At 44.9% G+C, this 18,362-nt stretch overlaps 1 protein-coding gene across 1 annotated transcript in view; it reads left to right on the top strand.

Moving 5' to 3' along the window:
- RAB31 (RAB31, member RAS oncogene family) overlaps nucleotides 1-18,362 on the top strand; it is a 190,912-nt gene that overhangs the window by 132,459 nt on the left and 40,091 nt on the right. The window contains exons 4-5 of the mRNA XM_038746749.1: nucleotides 11,914-11,985; nucleotides 14,207-14,313. Of these exons, the coding sequence (XP_038602677.1) occupies nucleotides 11,914-11,985; nucleotides 14,207-14,313 (179 nt within the window). The remainder of the gene's footprint in view (nucleotides 1-11,913; nucleotides 11,986-14,206; nucleotides 14,314-18,362) is intronic.

The following is an 18,362-nucleotide window of genomic DNA, read 5'->3' on the forward strand; positions in this document are numbered from 1 at the left end:
CATCTGTAAAATGGGCATTAGGACTTTGAGCCCCATGTGGGACAGGGACTGTGTCCAACCCAATTTGCTTGTATCCAGCCCAGCGTGTAGTTCACTGCCTGGCATTCACTCATTCGATCGTATTTGTTGGGAGCTTATTGTGTGCAGACACAGTAAGTGGTTAAATACCAGAATTATTATTATTAATTATTATTTGAAGGTGGGGAGAGTGGTGGTCTGGCTTATATGGAGGGGGGAGGGGTTCCAGGTTAGTGAGAGGATGTGGGAAAGGGGTCAGCGGTGAGATGGACAAGATCAGCGAGAAGCAGCGTGGCTCAGTGGAAAGAGCATGGGCTTGGGAGTCAAAGGTCATGGGTTCTAATCCCACTCCACCACTTGTCAGCTGTGTGACTTTGGGCAAGTCACTTAACTTCTCTGTGCCTCAGTTACCTCATCTGTAAAATGGGGTTTAGGACTGTGAGCCCCACGTGGGTCATCCTGATGACCTTGTATTCCCCCTCAGAGTTAAGAACAGTGCTTGGCACATAGTAAGCATTTAACAAATACCATCATTATTATTAAAATGGGGAATTAAGACTGTGAGCCCCATGTGAGACAACCTGATCACCTTGTATCCCCCCAGTGCTTAGAACAGTGCTTTGCACATAGTAAGCACTTAACAGTGCTTAGCACAGTAAGCTGGTGCTAGAAGAGCAGAGTGTGCAGTCTGGGCTGTAGTAGGTCAGTGAGGAGAGGTACGGTGGGGCAAGATGGTTGAGTGCTAACTGCTAGTCAGGCAGGCAGAGGCAGGGGCAGAGGGTAGGCGCACTCCATGAGGGATGTTTCCATCCCTCTGAACATGAACTCACTTTATCCCCAAATTTATCCCAAACAGCTTGCAACATTGAATCAATGCCTTTGTGCTGCTTACCCAATTAAGCTGATCCCAACTGCTACCACACTGGTAGCACTACCAAGCACTACCACATCAGGCTCCTTGCTGACCTCCCTGCCTCAGATCTTTCCCCTCTCCAGTCCATTCTGTCAGGGTCATTTTTCAAAACAAAAAACTACTCTGTGCACATCTCCCCACCTTTCAAATGCCTCCAGTGGTTGCCCACCCACCTCCACGTCAAGTAAAAACAACTTACCATCAGATTCAGGGTGTGAGATTAGCTTTCTCCCCATTACTTAGCCTCACTCCTTTCCTACACACTTTGCTCCTCTAAAACCAATCTACTCACTCTAATACCACTCCCTCACTCTCTTTTTATGTGCTGTTGAACACTTGTTCATAATAATAATAATAATAATGGCATTTATTAAGCGCTTACTGTGTGCAAAGCACTGTTCTAAGCACTGGGGAGGTTACAAGATGATCAGGTTGTCCCACGGGGAGGGCTCACAGTCTTAATCCCCATTTTACTGATGAGGTAACTGAGGCACAGAGAAGTGAAGTGACTTGCCCAAAGTCACACATCTGACAATTGGCGGAGCCGGGATTTGAACCCATGACCTCTGACTCCAAAGCCCGTGCTCCTTCCACTGAGCCATGCTGCTGTCTGGAGCTTCTTTACCCATTCCTCTACATATCTGACAGACCAGCACTCTTCCCATCTTAAAAGTCCTATAGAAATAGTACCTCCTCCAAGAAGCCTTCCCTGATTAAACTCCCTCCCTCCCCCCCCCCCCCCGTATTCTCTCCCAACTACCTCTCTCATGCAGTTAATTCCACTATCAAACATGAGGTACTCTCTCCTTACCCCCACAGCACATATGAGCATATCTTTGTATTTGCTTCCCTTACCTGTGATTTATTTTAATGTCTATTGTCCAGCTTAGACGGTAAGCTCCTTGAGGACAAGGATCGTGTCTGCCAAATGTACTGTAGTTTCCCAAGTGCTTAGTAAAGAGTTGTGCACAAAGTAAACACACAATTAATAGCTTCGATTGACTGCCCTGTTGACTGTAAGCTTCTTGTGCACAGGGAATGTATCTACCACCTCTGTTGTATTTTGACACTGATTTTAACACCTGTCTACATATTTCGTTTTGTTGTCTGTCTCCCCCTTCTAGACTGTGAGCCCGTTGTTGGGTAGGGACCGTCTCCATATGTTGCCGACTTGTACTTCCCAAGCGCTTAGTACAGTGCTCTGCACACAGTAAACACTCAATAAATATGATTGAGGGAATGAATAAATGCTTAGTACAGTGCTCTGCACACAGTAAGCACTCATTTACTGATTGATCATCATTTCCAGAAGCAGATTGGAGAGAGGACTCGGTCTGCTCAGTGAAGGTGGGGATCTTGGGCAGTTGAGGTGAAGGGTTGAAGAGTAAGGAGGATGTGAGGGGAATCCCGGGGTTACCCTGCCATGGCTCTGAACATCTGCATCGTGGGGCATTCGGATGCAGGAGGAAGCAGGGGAAATCCTAGCCCTCAGCACCACACACTGGTGGTGAAGCAAGCATCTCTCCGGCTGACGCTGCTGCTGTACGATGACCCAGTTTTCCACCCTTCGCTCTCCGGATTTCCCTCAGCCTGTGATGCCACCCGTATCCTTTTGAGGAATCCAGTCCTCACGGAACGAAGGAAGACTATGATGGGGATGAGGGAGGTGAGCTAGGGAACCAGTCCATTAACTTGCAAGGAGAAGAGGAGGAGCTCTTCTCCTTAGGAATCGCAGCACTCTCCTCAGCTGATGAAGGACAGTGACAGGAGACAAGAGAGTGGCAGGATAAGGGTGGAAATGGATTGTTCCCTTCAAACTGTGATCATGACTGTTCAGAACAACAAACCTTGGGCTGAAGGTTGTTTCACTTAGTGATTTCTCAGTTTAATGAGAGCTGAATATAATACTATTCTGTAATGATACAAAGCCTCTATTCAAGCCTATTTTAGACATTTCCCTTGGGGGTACAAACACTCCAGTTATTCATCTAAGAGAAGGAAAGTGACAGGTTGCTTCAATCAGAATAACGGCCTAATATTATGGTTTCATAACCCTTTAAATTTCAAAGCCTCTGAAGCTCCTGGAGAATCCTCCTGGTGAACATGGGAGGTGACTTAGAACTGATTGTTCAGTCATTCGTCTTTATTGAGTACTTACTGTGTGCAGACCACCGTACTAAGTGCTTGGGAAAGTACAATATAACAGAGTTGGAAGTCACATTCCCCACCTACAAACTGTGAATTTTAAAAAACATTTTTCCCTTCAGAGTTGATTTCCTACTGCTTTTTTTATCTAGAGGGTAGATGAATGGAAAACCCAGTGTCTGCTGAATGGCAGAGGAAAAGCACCCAGGAGAGAATTATCCATTCACACTCAGTGAGCTGGGAATGCTGGGAATGCCAGGAATTTCCTTTCCTGCCATTTCCTCCTGGGCCCGGAGCTTAGTCTTTGGCAAGCCTTTTCTGGCTGTGTGTCTGCCTTGTTTCTCTCCTCAGCCTGAAGTAGAACTGATGTACTGATCTCTGGATTGGCTTCACTGGACCAGTTAGGGATAGGAGAAGCAGCGTGGCCTAGTGGAAAGAGCCCGGGCCTGGGAATTGGAGGACCTGAGTTTTAATCCTGCTCCGCCACTTGTCTGCTGTTTGACCTTGGACGTCACTTAACTTCTCTGTTCCTCAGTTATTTCATCTGTGAAATGGGGATTTAGACTGTGAGCCCATGTGGGTCATGGACTATGTCCAACTTGATTAGTTTGAATCTAACTCAGTACTTAGTACAGTGCTTGGCACATAGTATAAGCTTAACAAATACCATTAAAAAAGAGGATGTCAAGTTGAGGACAAGCCAACCAAGGTTCCCCAGTCTAAGTAAACTGAACCTCTGGGGATAGACTGTCCTCTGAATTAGCAAACACATGGCTGGTCTCCGGGACTTTCAAAATGTGACTCTTGGTTCATTTGAATTTGCCAGGTAGAATCCAGTGAGAGTCGGACATTCCTTCTGAGCCTTCATTTATTAAACGCTTATGGCTGCTCTCCAGAACTGCTTTTGAATTCTTAGCTTTATGGGCGGAAGGCCAGAGCTTTAGGGAGCGAGAGTTTAGAGAAGGGAATAAGAGTCTGGGGATGATGATGTCGATGATGGTGATGATATCATTCGTCAAGGATGATGGACAAGCCTCGGGCTTGGAATTTCAGTTCTGAGACCCTGCACTGGTGAACCGATTGTAGTGCTAGAGGCTGTGCAGGGCCAATTGTACTCTCTCCTTCCTGTCATTTGTGTTCCTTCTGGGGTACATTGTGCAATGAGTGAGACAGTGGGATGGAGTGCAGCACATTGCCAAAGGCACACAAGGGTTTTCCTTAAGGAGACGAGGAAATGGGCAATATGGTGCAACTCTCCTGTTCAGGAACAACTGCACTACAGGGAGAACAAAAACACTTTTCTGGAAAGGGGTTACTCATGAGGATTTTCTGAGTGACTTCTGAGGGATCAAAGGATCTAGGCCTCTGTCTTGTTTGGACCATGTGAGCAAATGAAGAAGAAATTGCAAAACTGACCAATTGTGCTGGTTCTGAAATATTTAAACACCTTCAAGGAGATATTTTTTGGTTCCCCCCATCACCACGCCAAAAGCACATGAACATGGAGTTTCTCCTTCTAAAAGGTGCTCAGATTTCTGTTTCTTCCTGCCCGTCCTTTATCAGATACATTATTTGTCTCTGGTCATAGTTTGGTCATTTTTTGAGATAGTTTATAAGAGTTTCTACAGTCATGAAGGATGGAATTATTTTTTTTTGCTTTTGTATTTTTCAAAAATGGTTAACTCGTGGGTGTCTTTTCTGCCAGCAGATCGTGAGGTTTCTGTGGCTGAGCCTTTAACTCGTACCTCATTAATATAAAAAAAAAAAACCTAGCAATGAAAATCTTTAAATGGCTCCCCAATCCAATTGTTTCCGGAGTAATTCCATTTGTAGGAAATGGAAAGCGGGGCATTATAAACAAAGTGGTTTTCAATAATTCATACGTTGCCCATCAGTGACCATTCACAGTGCTCTTGGTTGCGGTCTAGCTGGCTTTTTTTCAAAGATGCCCACTTTGGTCTGTGTTCTTTGGTCTGAGCTCTCAAGAACAGTCACCTCCTGAAAGAGTGAACTTCTCCATACTCCTCTGTTTCAGACCAAGGTGGAAATTTCACCTGTGGAACATTGAACAAAGAATAGGCCACTGTGATTTAGTGAGGTCCCTACACTCTTTTTTTATGGTATTTGTTAAGTGCTTATCATGAACAGTATTTATGGAGTGCTTACAATGTACGGAGCACTGTTCTAAGTGCTTGGGAGAATACAATATAACAGAGTAGGCAGACACATTCCGAGCCCACTGTTGGGTAGGGACTGTCTCTATATGTTGCCAACTTGTATTTCCCAAGAGCTTAGTACAGTGCTCTGCACACAGTAAGCGCTCAATAAATACGATTGATGATGATGATGATGATGATGATGACCACACTGAGCTTACAGTTTGAGGGGGAGACTGCTATCTCAAGCACTGCTCTAAATGCTGGGTTAGATACAGGTTAACAAGGTTGGATGCAGACCCTGTCCCACATGGGGCTCACAGACTAAGTTGGAGGGAGAAGGATTTAATCCCCATTTTACAGCTGTCGTTTATCAATCAATCAATCAATCAATCGTATTTATTGAGCGCTTACTATGTGCATAGCACTGTACTAAGCGGAATGGTCGGAATGGTTTATGGTCGGAACTACGACGGTATCTGATCATCTTCGAACCTTCGACTTTCGTTCTTGATTAATGAAAACATTCTTGGCAAATGCTTTCGCTCTGGTCCGTCTTGCACCGGTCCAAGAATTTCACCTCTAGCGGCACAATACGAATGCCCCCGGCCGTCCCTCCTAATCATGGCCCCAGTTCCGAAAACCAACAAAATAGGCACCGGGGTCAATCAATCAATCAATCAATCAATCAATCAATCGTATTTATTGAGTGCTTACTGTGTGCAGAGCACTGTACTAAGCACTTGGGAAGTACAAGTTGGCAACATATAGAGACGGTCCCTACCCAACAGTGGGCTCACAGTCTAGAAGGGGGAGACAGAGGACAAAACAAAACATATTAACAAAATAAAATAAATAGAATAGATATGTACAAGTAGAATAAATAAATAGAGTAATAAATGCGAACAAACATATATACATATATACAGGTGCTGTGGGGAAGGGAAGGAGGTAAGGCGGAGGGCGGGGAGGGGGAGAGGAAGGAGGGGGCTCAGTCTGGGAAGGCCTCCTGGAGGAGGTGAGCTCTCAGTAGGGCCTTGACTAGGGTTCTATTCCAGTAGGACCCTAGTAGTCCTAGGATTAGGACTAGTAGGACTAGGACTAGGGTCCTATTCCATCATTCCTAGCTGGAGTATCCCGGTGACCGGGCCTGCTTTGAACACTCTAATTTTTTTCAAAGTAAACTCTTCGGGCCCCGCGGGACACTCAGCTAAGAGCATCGAGGGGGTGCCAAGAGGGCAGGGGCGGGGACAGGCGGTGGCTCGCCTTGCGGCGGACCGCCAGCTCGATCCCAAGATCCACTGTTAATATGTTTTGTTTTGTTCTCTGTCTCCCCTTTCTAGACTGTGAGCCTGTGAGCCCACTGTTGGATAGGGACCGTCTCTATGTGTTGCCAACTTGTACTTCCCAAGCGCTTAGTACAGTGCTCTGCACACAGTAAGCACTCAATAAATACGATTGAATGAATGAATGAATGAATGAACTGAGGCCCAGAGAAGTTAAGTGACTTTCCCAAGGTCACACAGCAGGCAACTGACAGAGCTGGGATTAAAACCCAAGTCCTTTGACTCCCATGCTCTTTCCACTAGGCCATGCTGCTTCTCATTAAAATGAACGAAAAATGGGGTACATAAAAAATTTCAACTATCTTTTACTCTATTAAATTCAACCAGACCTTGGGCCCAATTATCCCTTGTTTATGAGAGATGAGAGAAGCACCGTGGCCTATTGGAAAGAACATGGGCCTGGGTATCAGAGGATCTGGGTTCTAATCCCACCTCTGCCAGGTGCCTGCTGTGTGTCCTTGGGCACTTCTGTGTGTCTCAGTTACCTCATCTGTAAAATTGAGATTAAATTCTCCTCCCTCTGACTTTGACTGTGAGCCCATGTGGGACAGGGACCGTGTCCAACATGATTCTCTTGTATCTACCCAGTGCTTAGTTCAAGGTCTGGCACATAGTAAGGACCTTACAAGTACTATTTATTCTACTTTATTCCAAGATGAGGACTTTCAAAATGGGGCCTTTTGAGGCCTTATGCTCCTTCCTGGGTGAAAGGCTACCATCTTGCCCCTATCACCCTCCCAATCATTCCTGAGTCAGTCAGTAAATGGCCATGAATCAAGTAACTGGGACTTCTGGAATTCTAAGTAGGTCACTCCACAAATTCATTTCTCTGGTTCCTCCCCTTCTCAGTGAAATAATCTGTAACACATATTGGTGACGGAACAAATTCTGCTGCTCAGATTTTTCTAAAAAAACCTTTCAGTCCACTTCTTCCCAATTCTCAAGAAACTTCTCACCATCTGCACTCAGTCAGCACTCTCCATCCAACCTTATCTCCCTGATTCGTTACTACATCCCAGCCCAAATATTTTTCTCCTCCAGGGCCAACCTACTCACTGTAACTTGAGCTCATCTACCTCCACCACCGACTTCTTGCTCACGCCCTCCCTCTGGCCTGGAACTCCCTCCCGCCTAATATTCTACAGACCACCACTCTCCCCAACTTCTAAGTCTTATGAAAACCACATCTCCAAGGGACCTTCCCCTACTAACCCCTCATTTCTCCTCCTCCCTCTCACTTCTACATCATCCTTGCACTTGGATCTGTACCCTTTAAGCACTTGATATTCACCCCACCCTCAGCCCCACAGCACTTACCTGAATATCCGTAATAATGAAGCAACGTGGCCTAGTGGAAAAAAGTCAGAGAACCGGTTTCCAATCTCTCCTCTGCCAGTTGCCTGCTGTGTTACCTGGGAAAGTCACTTTACTTCTCTGTGTTCCTTAGCTGCAAAATGGGTATTCAGTACCTGTTCTTCCGCCTATTTAGACTGTGAACCCCATGTAAGAGCTGATTAACTTGTATACCCCAGTGCTTGTGGTACATAGTAAGCACTTAACAAATGCAACAATTATTATCATCATCAATTGTATTTATGGAGCGCTTACTGTGTGCAGAGCACTGTACTAAGCGCTTGGGAAGTACAAGTTTGCAACATATAGAGACAGTCCCTACCCAACAGTGGGCTCACAGTCTAAATTATTATCACATCTTAATGCCTGCCTCCCCCTCTATATTGAGAGCTCCTTATGAGCAGGGAATGTGTCTACAAACTCTGTTTTATTATAATCCCCCAAGCATTTAGTACAGGGCTCTGTGCACAGTAAGCATCGACCCCCAGCCCACGTCATCCCCCTGGCCTGGAATGCCCTCCCTCTGCCCATCCGCCAAGCTAGCTCTCTTCCTCCCTTCAAGGCCCTGCTGAGAGCTCACCCCCTCCAGGAGGCCTTCCCAGACTGAGCCCCTTCCTTCCTCTCCCCCTCGTCCCCCTCTCCATCCCCCCATCTTACCTCCTTCCCTTCCCCACAGCACCTGTATATATGCATATATATTTGTACATATTTATTACTCTATTTATTTATTTATTTATTTATTTATTTATTTATTTTACTTGTACATGTCTATTCTATTTATTTTATTTTGTTAGTATGTTTGGTTTTGTTCTCTGTCTCCCCCTTTTAGACTGTGAGCCCACTGCTGGGTAGGGACTGTCTCTATATGTTGCCAATTTGTACTTCCCAAGCGCTTAGTACAGAGTTCTGCACATAGTAAGTGCTCAATAAATACGATTGATGATGATGATGATGATGATTGATATTGAATTTTTCCATTGCAGAATATTTTATTTCCCCACACTAGTTGAAAAAAGCATTTATTTCCTATTTAATGAAAATTAAGCCAAATTGTATTTCCATTACTCAAAAGATAGTTTTTATTGGCAGTAGATGTTTGTGAATTTATCAAAAACATACAGATATGGTACATAAGTGCTGTGGGGACATGTTGGAGTGTTCCTCGAGACAAGACTCATTCTGAGGGGAGCTTAGGCCAAGGGTAGCTCTGACTGGAGGAGGCATCTTGGGGAGCTGAAAGACCCAGGTGTCCCTATCCTCCTCCAACCTGGCAGGCGGCCCTTGCCTCCCAAAAGGAAAATGAAGCCCAAGGCATGAGCAAAATTTCCAAATCCACATTTGTCTCTTCTATTAGTGGAGGCAGGCTGATTTTAAAAAGTAGTCTCTTCTAATTATTCAGTGGCCTAGGTTCTGAGAAGCAGTGTGGCCTAGTGGAAAGATCACGGGCTTGAGAATCTGAGGACCTGAGTTCTAGTTCTGACTCTGCATTTTCCTGCTGTGTGACCTCGGGCAAGTCCCCTAGCTTTTTTGTGCCTCAATTTCCTCATCTGTAATATGGGTCTCAAATACCTGTTTTTCCTTTCCCCTTAGACTGTGAGATCTGTGTGGGACAGAGACTGTATCTAACCTGATTGTATCTACCCCAATGCTTAGTATAGGGCTTGGCACGTACTCCAGTTATTATTATATAGTACCATGCTCAACGGGAGGGACCGTGTCTCCTCTCTGAACTTCTCCCAGTACCTAAGTCAGTACTTTGCCACCCCTTCCCCCCATCAGGGGATTCTGTCTTGATTGGAACTGTTGTGATCCCTCAAGACAGAGAAAGATCCAGTGGAAATTCATTTTACAGATGCTGTTACTTCTCCCTCCCCGAGAGCAGAGGCTCAAGCCAGCTGCTGCCTGGGGTGAAGTGGAATAGTTTATTGTTGGGTCTTCTTTCAGCCATTCATTCAGTCGTATTTATTGAGTGCTAACTGTGTGCAGAACACTGTGCTAAGCGCTTGGGAAGTACAAATCGGCAACATATAGAGACGGTCCCTACCCAACAATGGGCTGACAGTCTAGAAGGGGGAGACAGACAACAAAACAAAACAAGTAGACAGGTGTCAGTACCATCAGAATAAATAGAATTATAGCTATATACACATCATTAATAAAATAGAGTAATAAATATATACAAATATATACAAGTGCTGTGGCAAGGGGACGGGGGGTCAGAGGGAGGGAGGAGGGGTGAAGGGGAGGGGAGGAGGAGGAGGAGAGGAAAAAGGGGTTTCTTGGAACTGTGTCAGCCACAGGGATCCCAGGGGCACAGCAAACAGGTTCCCCTCCCTCGATAGAGGGGAATGGTGAAGAATTGGGCAAAAGTTGTTGTTTTGAACAGTCAATCAATCAATAGTAGTTACTGAGTGCTTACTTGAGAGAGTACGATAAAATCAGTCAATTGTATGTATATTAACGTCCATCTTCCCCTCTAAACTGTAAGCTCATTGTGGGCAGGACACATGGCTTACCAACTCTGTTATAGTGTAGTCTCCCAAGCGCTTAGTACAGTTCTCTGCACATAGTAGGCCCTTAATGCATATGATTGATTGAGTGAATCCTTACTATATTCAGAGCACTGCACTTAAGGGCTTGGGTGGGTACAATAAAACAGGGTTGGTAGAACCGTTCCCTGCTCTCAAGGAGTTTACAGTGTAGAGGGGGAGACAGACATTAATATAAGTAAATAAACTTCGGATATATATATGTATCTATACATATATATCTTTTTATATATCTATAAAAGTGCTGTGGGGCTAAGGGTGGGGTGAGTACCAAATGCCCAAAAGGTGTAGCTCGAAGTGCAAAGACAGTGAACAAGGGGCAGTGCTTTGCACACAGTAAGTGCTCAATAAATACGATTGAATGAGTGAATGAGAGGGATCTGGGGAAAAGAGGGCTTAATTGGGGAAGGCCTCTTGGAGGAGATGTGACCTTAGTAAGGCTTTGAAGAGGGGAGCGTGGTGGTCTGTCCTGTCTAGATGGGGAGGGAGTTCCAAGCCAAAGTGAGGATGTGGGAAAGGGGTCAATAAGTTAAAAGTTAAAGAGTTGCCCAAGGTCACACCGCAGACAAGTGATGGAGCTGAGGGTAGAACCCAGGTCCTCTGACTTCCAGATCAATTCTCTTTCCACTAGGCCACACTGCTTTTCATCCCGGTCTCATTTGCTTCTCTTCATATGGTTCATCCTGGTCTCATCTTTGATTCAAGCCTATCTAAAGCCATGGTATTAGAACTCTCTTCTTGGGAATTATTTGGCTTGTTGGAGAAGGGAGAGGGAAAGATTTGAGTCTGATGGCATTTCTCCACACTCAGTGCTCAGTGCAGGCTCTGGGCCAAATGCCAATCTGTATCATATTCTGGGATGCTTTGGTGCCGACTCATAATCAAAGGTGGGATCTCTATCTTCTGCTGTTTCAGGTAGTTGGTTGAAAACACAGAAACTAAACCAGTTTGGCAAGTGAAATGTTTCATCTGGGTCTGTTTTTGCAAACCGAAATGTGGCCAAGCTTTCTCAAGGATATCAGTAGGAGTTAAGTTTCATGGTGATCTGCAGAATCGAACCCTGTTGCATTTAAGAATCAATTTTTAGTGAATCTGCAACTAACCTGTTAACTACATGTTGGACTGTGGTCCCTTTGAAACGCAAAGCTTGCATTTTGCTGGGCAAACAAACCAAACTGTACTTGCATGTATTTTAGAGTGGCTGGGGTGTGATGTGTCTCCTGAGTGTACCTATACATCTACGGAAAGCTTTCCTCATTTCATAGCAATTCCCCAATTTAACTGCAGGAATCATAAATGGACTTATTTTTAAAGATTCTAAACAAATTCTAGGGGAGGCCTCTCCATTACAGGGTACTGTGTTGGAGCAGTTTGTGATGATAAAAAACCAATACCTCAACTTTGGCCTAAAACCATTCATTATTTTTAAACAGTTTCACTCGTTGGCACCCATGTACTACCGAGGATCAGCCGCAGCTGTTATAGTCTATGATATCACCAAGCAGGTAAGTCCACAGAGCACCATGTTATTTGATTGTGAGCCTCCTGAGAAGCAGCATGGACTGGAGAGTCAGAGGACTTGGGTTCTAATCCAGGGTCTGCCCATTGCTTTCATGTGACCTTGGACAAGTCATTTAACTTCTCTGTGCCTCAATTCTCCTGTCCTTCCTCCTCCTAAGGCTGTGAGCCCCATGCGGAACAGGGACTGTGTCCAACCAAATTAATTTGTATCTCCCCCAGCACTTAGAATAGTGTTAGACACATAGTAAGCCCTTAACAAATACCTTTAAAAAAGTGTCAAGTTTCCACCTGTTCATTCTTTCCCACTGCTTAGTACACTGCTCTACACACAGTAAGTGCTTAATAAATACTTCTACTTCTTTCACTACTCCCAAGTGCTGGATATCACAGCCCAAATGTCATTTGAGAGCTTCTGTACTGGAGTCTCCAGGTGGGATGGAAACATGGAAAGAGCAGGGAAAAGAGCTCCACCTTGGCCCCTGGGGCTCCCACTTCAGTGTGGGATAATAATAGTCCCTGTGGCATTTGTTAAGTGCTTATTGTGTGCCAGGCACTAAACTAAGCTCTGGGATGGATATGAGGAAATGAGATTGGACACAGTTCCTGCCCCACTTGGGGCTCCCAGTCTCAATCTGCATTTTATAGATGAGGTAACTGAGGCCATGAGAAGTGAAGTGACTTGCCCAAGGTCATGCAGCAGGCAAGTGGAAGAGCCATAATTAGAACCCACAACCCTCTGACTTCCAGGACCATTCTCTATCCGCTACGCTATGCCACTACTGAGATCAGACAGGGAATGGGGCAAGAGGAGCGTAGTGATCAAAGATCATCCAGGAATTGCATCACTGAGATGCTCCAAGCCGGGGCAGGCCCTGTGCGCAGAATTCTGGAATTCTGATGTTCCCCAGTGGCGGGAACTTTATTGGATTAAGTAAGGGCCCACCCCACCTTGCTTGATGAATCATTTCCCCTCTTCCCCTTCTTGTGCCATTTGTGTTAGTATATTTCCACCCTGGGATTGGAAGGGGAATCTACCGGGGAACACCCCTGTGTTGTCTGGGAGCGGGCATGCTGTGACCCCAGAAGGTCTTTCATTCTCACAATTCTGAGACTTACCTGAGTGCTAACGTCAAAGAGCAAACCAGATACCAAACCGACAGTAAAACTAGTCCATAAACTCCCTAAGAGTCTGAGCCCCCCTCGAAGTGTAGCGTGGCTCAGTGGAAAGAGCACGGGCTTTGGAGTCAGAGTTCATGGGTTCAAATCCCGGCTCTGCCAATTGTCAGCTGTGTGACTTTGGGCAAGTCACTTCACTTCTTTGGGTCTCAGTTACCTCATCTGTAAAATGGGGATTAAGACTGTGAGCCCCCCATGGGACAACCTGATCACCTTGTAACCTCCCCAGAGCTTAGAACAGTGCTTTGCATATAGTAAGAGCTTAATAAATGCCATTATTATTATTATTATTATCATGAGTGATTGGAAAATCCAAAAGGTAATGTTTTTTTTTCATGAAATCTGACCCATCAGGGATGCCGCAGGTGCAGTAATGGATCATTGCAGTGGCTTGCTGAGTTATCTCTTTCTCCTCTGCCAGCTGGAATGATTTACTTTTAGCTCAGAAGAGATTGACTCAGTCCACAAATCCATTCCGGAATGTGTCTACCAACTCTGTTATATTGCACTCTCCCCATTGCTTAGTACTGGCTTCTGCACGCAGTAAGTCCTCAACAAATACCATTGATTGATTGATTAATTGATTGATTAAACTGTAAACTCCTTGTGGGCAGGGATCATCTGTACCTACTCTCTTATATACTGTTCTCCCAAGTACTTAGTACAGTACTCTGCACACAGTAAGCACTCAGTAAATACCAATAATTGAGAGTGGCAGACCTCCTGACTGCAACTCCTATGCTGTCTTCAACTAAGATGAATAATAATCTTCAAGAAGAATGCTGCTAACCAAGCATCTCCCTTTCCTCCAAAGTTTCCATTTCAGCATATTAATAGGAAATGCTGTATGCTAGCATGACAGTGATCTTTTCAGTGTGGCTTCAGGGCCAAACTTCAGAAGGAAATGGCATTATTCATGATTCTCAGAGGGTCTTTTCCACTAGATTTTAGCAAGCTGGATACCTAACTGTAATGTAATATACGGAAAGGTCTTGTGAGTTATGTGTTTGTGTTGTGTTTTTGGTGTAGGATTCATTTCATACTTTGAAGAAATGGGTCAAGGAATTGAAAGAACACGGTCCAGAAAATATTGTAATGGCTATTGCTGGAAACAAGTGTGATCTCTCAGATATAAGGTAATGTATATACATCTGTCAATGTACCCATATGTGTTGTCTGGGTAGGGCTTTAGGGTAGAAAGCTGCTGGGATCCAAGACCTCCCAGAGGGATGGAAGAAGAACTGAGTCAAGCATCAGCCGTGTGTTCTGAGGAATAAGTGACCAGTGGATCATAGGCCGTCAGTGGTTGGGAGGAGGCAGGCTCTCTAACCCAGCAGGTATTGAGGACTCCAGTGAACCCAGTGAGGAGATCCTAAGTAGGAAAGGCCATTCTGGGGCTCAGAAATCGAGGACCTTCATGGTCTGGGAGACCGGGGAGGAGGGGGCCACCCCATCATTCATTCATTCAATCATATTTACTGAGCACTTACTGTGTGCAGAGCACTGTACTAAGATCTTGGGAGAGTACAATACAAAATAAACAGACATTTTCCCTGCCCCACAATGAGCTTACAGTCTAAAGGACTGTATAAGTGCTCTAGCAGTTTATGGAGAGGAAAGGGTGGATTTTAGTGATGTTGTGTAGCTAGAACTGACAGGATTTGGTGTGAGTTGACTGAGAGAGAAGAGTCCAGGGTAAAGTCAAGGTTATGGGCTTGGGAGACAGGGAAGGTAGTGATATATGCTTTGGTTTATTTATATGTATCTCACATGCTCATAACTATTCTCTACTAATGAATTTATATTTGCTTACCTTTTCCATTGGAGTGTAAGCCTCTGAAAAATGTAGACATGGATATTTTTCTCTTTCTGAATGTGTCTCAAGCCCTAGTGCAGTGCTCTGCATACAGTAGATTCTCAGTCCACCTGTTGGTGATGATTTAGGAGGGAACACTGAAGTGAATAAAGGGAAATGTTGTGTTGGTGACCTGCTAGAAAGTTAATGGGTGCTGGATTGGCTCGGCTTTCCCTCAAAGAGAGTGGGGTATTGGTTGTGAGCTTGGTGGTTTCCAAGGGCAGATTGGCAGGGAGCCACTCTATGGAAATTCAATCCATATTTAGTTTCTGCCTGGGCACTGGAGGCAATGGAGAAAGCATGTTTTCCATATTGGAGACTGTGGGGAGGTAACAGCAGGTTCTGTCAAATAATTATGATTACCTACTAATTCATTCTCCTGGCTAATTAATGAGTCAGGAGCTACAGGTTATAGTCCCAGCTCTTCTACTTGCCTGCTGAGTGACCTTGGGCAAGTCACTTAACTTCTCTGTGTCTGTTTCCTCATCTGAAAAATGGGGATAAAATCCATTCTCCCTTCCCCTTAGAGTCTGAGCTACATGGGTAGGACATGGACTGAATCTGACCTAGCGGCCTAGTGAATAGAGCATGAGCCTGGGAGTAAGAAAGTCCTGGTTTCTAATCCCAGCTCTGTTACTTGTCTGCTTGGCCAAGTCATTTAACTTCTCTGTGCTTCAGTTACCTCATCTGTATTAAGACTGTGAGCCCCACGTGGGACATGGACTGTGTCCAAACTAATTAGCTTGAATCTACCCCCGCGCTTAGAACAGTGCCCAACACATAATAAGTGCTTAACGAATACCGCAATCATTATTATTATCTGGTATTTATCCCAGTTGTAGCAGAGTAGTAAGTTTTTAATGAACACCATTCTACTATTATCAACAGTAATGAATATAGTAATAGTATTTATTAAGTGCTGGTGTGCAAGCACTATACTAAGCACCAGGAGGCAATACACACACAGTCCCTGTGATAGAGGTAGGTGTATATCTCTCTTCCATCTTTCCCTACCCTGTGGAATCCTCTAATGAGGACAAGGGTGTCCTAGGGCTTAGGTTCATTGCGGGGGATAGTGGGGTGGAGGGGGGTCTCACCACTCTGAGGCCTCTGTCCCAAACTCAGAATTCTCATACAGGTCTAGCAACAGACAGTCATACATACATGGGCTAGGAAAATGCGGAAAAGTTGCAGATGTAGTAGAAGTGAAAAGTTGAAGAGAAAATTGGAGAAAATCACCTGTCCCGCCGTCGACCCCTGGCCCATGTCCTACCTCTGGCCTGGAATGCCCTCCCTCCACACATCTACCAAAGTAGCTCTCTTCCTCCCTTCGAAGTCCTACTGAGAGCTCACCTCCTCCAGGAGGCCTTCCTAGACTGAGCCCCCCTTTGTCCTCTCCTCCTCCTCCTCCCTTCCCCATTGCCCCCCTCCTTCCCTCTGCCCTACCCCTTTCCCTCCCCACAGCACTTGTATAGATTTGTACATATTGCCCTATTTTATTTGTACGTATTTATTACTCTATTTAGTGTTGTGTATATAGCTATAATTGTATTTATTCTGATGGTATTGACACCTACTTGTTTTGTTTTGTTGTCTGTCTCCCCCCTCTAGACTGTGAGCTTATTGTTGGGTAGGGACCATCTCTATACATTGCCAATTTGTGCTTCCCAAGTGCTTAGTACAGTGCTCTGCACACAGTAAGTGCTCAATAAATATGACTGAATGAAAGTGAAAGGAATATCATAAAGTAGGGTGGACTAAGGAATTCAAGGTGGAGGTTATCCTTCAGTCAAGTGAGTAGTTTTAATTTAACCCCTTGTTCTCCGTGACATAATTCTGATGCTGCTCCCTTGAAAGATTTTACCTCAGAGGCATGTGGTTAGGGCTTGTAAGTCACGTCATAAGTGGCCAAACAATAAATCTAAAGATGTGACAATAGCACTTACAACAAATGTCTATTTTATTAAATCAAATCAAATTGGATCAATACATTGCCAGAACACTGCCTAATCTCATGTCATGCATTGCAAGCTCAGCATGCCTTGCCAGTATTTCCAGCACTAACTTATTTGCTTATTTGCTTTCATGTCTTCAACACCACACCTTAATAATACAGATCGTGTCACTTTTTTAAAAAAGGGAACTTTTTAGGCACTTACTATATGCTGGGTACTGTACTAAATACTAGAGTAGATGCAAGCTAATCAGGTTGGACACAGTCCATGACCTATATGAGGCTCACAGTTCAAATCTCCATTTTGCAGTTGAGGTAACTGAGGCACAGAGAAGTTAAATGACTTGCCAAAGACCACAGAGCAGATAAACGATGGAGCTGGGATTGGAACCCAGATTCTCTGGCCCACAGTACTGTGTTTTTTCCACTAGGCCCTGTGTCTTCAGCAACCTGAATTTAGAGTGAATTTACACCTTCCCTTGTCTTCTCCAAGCCCTGGCTCCTCTGAATCTCACCTCAGAGGAGTGGTGGGGCTGTGGGCTTAGAGGAAATGGAGACTGAAAACCCATTTTACAGTCAACCTGTCATTCCACATGGACAGGGACTGATCATCTTGTATCTACCCCAGTGCTTTGTACAATGCTTGGCACATATTAGTACCTAACAAATACCACAGTTACTATAATAATAATAATAATGATGCCATTTGTTAAGCACTTACTATGTGCCAGGCACTGTACTAAGTGCTGGGGTGGATACAAGCAAATTGAGTTGGACACAGTCCCTGTCCCACATGGGGCTCACAGTCTCAATCCCCATTTTATAGATGAGGTAACCGAGGCACAGATAAGTGAATTGACTTGCCCAAGGTCACACAGCAGACAAGTGGCGGAGCCCGGATTAGAACCCTATGCCCATGATCTATCCACTATGCCATAGTGCTCTTACTCCCTGACTTACTCAAGAATCCCCCATGCACCATCGCTTTGCTTATACACAGGTGCTTATAGTGGCTCAGGGCTGCTGCTTTGGCACAGTCTGTGTCTCCTTCAAGGTTGAAAAAGGCTCAGCATAAATATGAACCCCCCTCCTCCTTACATACTTATTCTCATTTCCTCTCCATGCTGTGATTTTCTCTCTCTTCAGGCACAGGGAAAATGACATTTGTTCTGGCAGAAGGGTCTCTCTCTTTCTCCTCTTTCCGCTTTCAGTCACCATCAGGCAGACAGATCAGGGAAAGTCCCTCTTGTAGTAGTTGCCAGGATCTCGTCCCCCTGCGGTGCCGCTTGCCGCCTCCTCTTTCTATTGAGGCAGCAGCTGGCTGATTTTACCTCTTTCCAACCCAGGCCACTCTCTCTCCAAAGCAGATGAGCCAC

The sequence above is a fragment of the Tachyglossus aculeatus genome, chromosome 5, assembly GCF_015852505.1.
Source record: "Tachyglossus aculeatus isolate mTacAcu1 chromosome 5, mTacAcu1.pri, whole genome shotgun sequence".
NCBI lineage: Eukaryota > Metazoa > Chordata > Mammalia > Monotremata > Tachyglossidae > Tachyglossus > Tachyglossus aculeatus.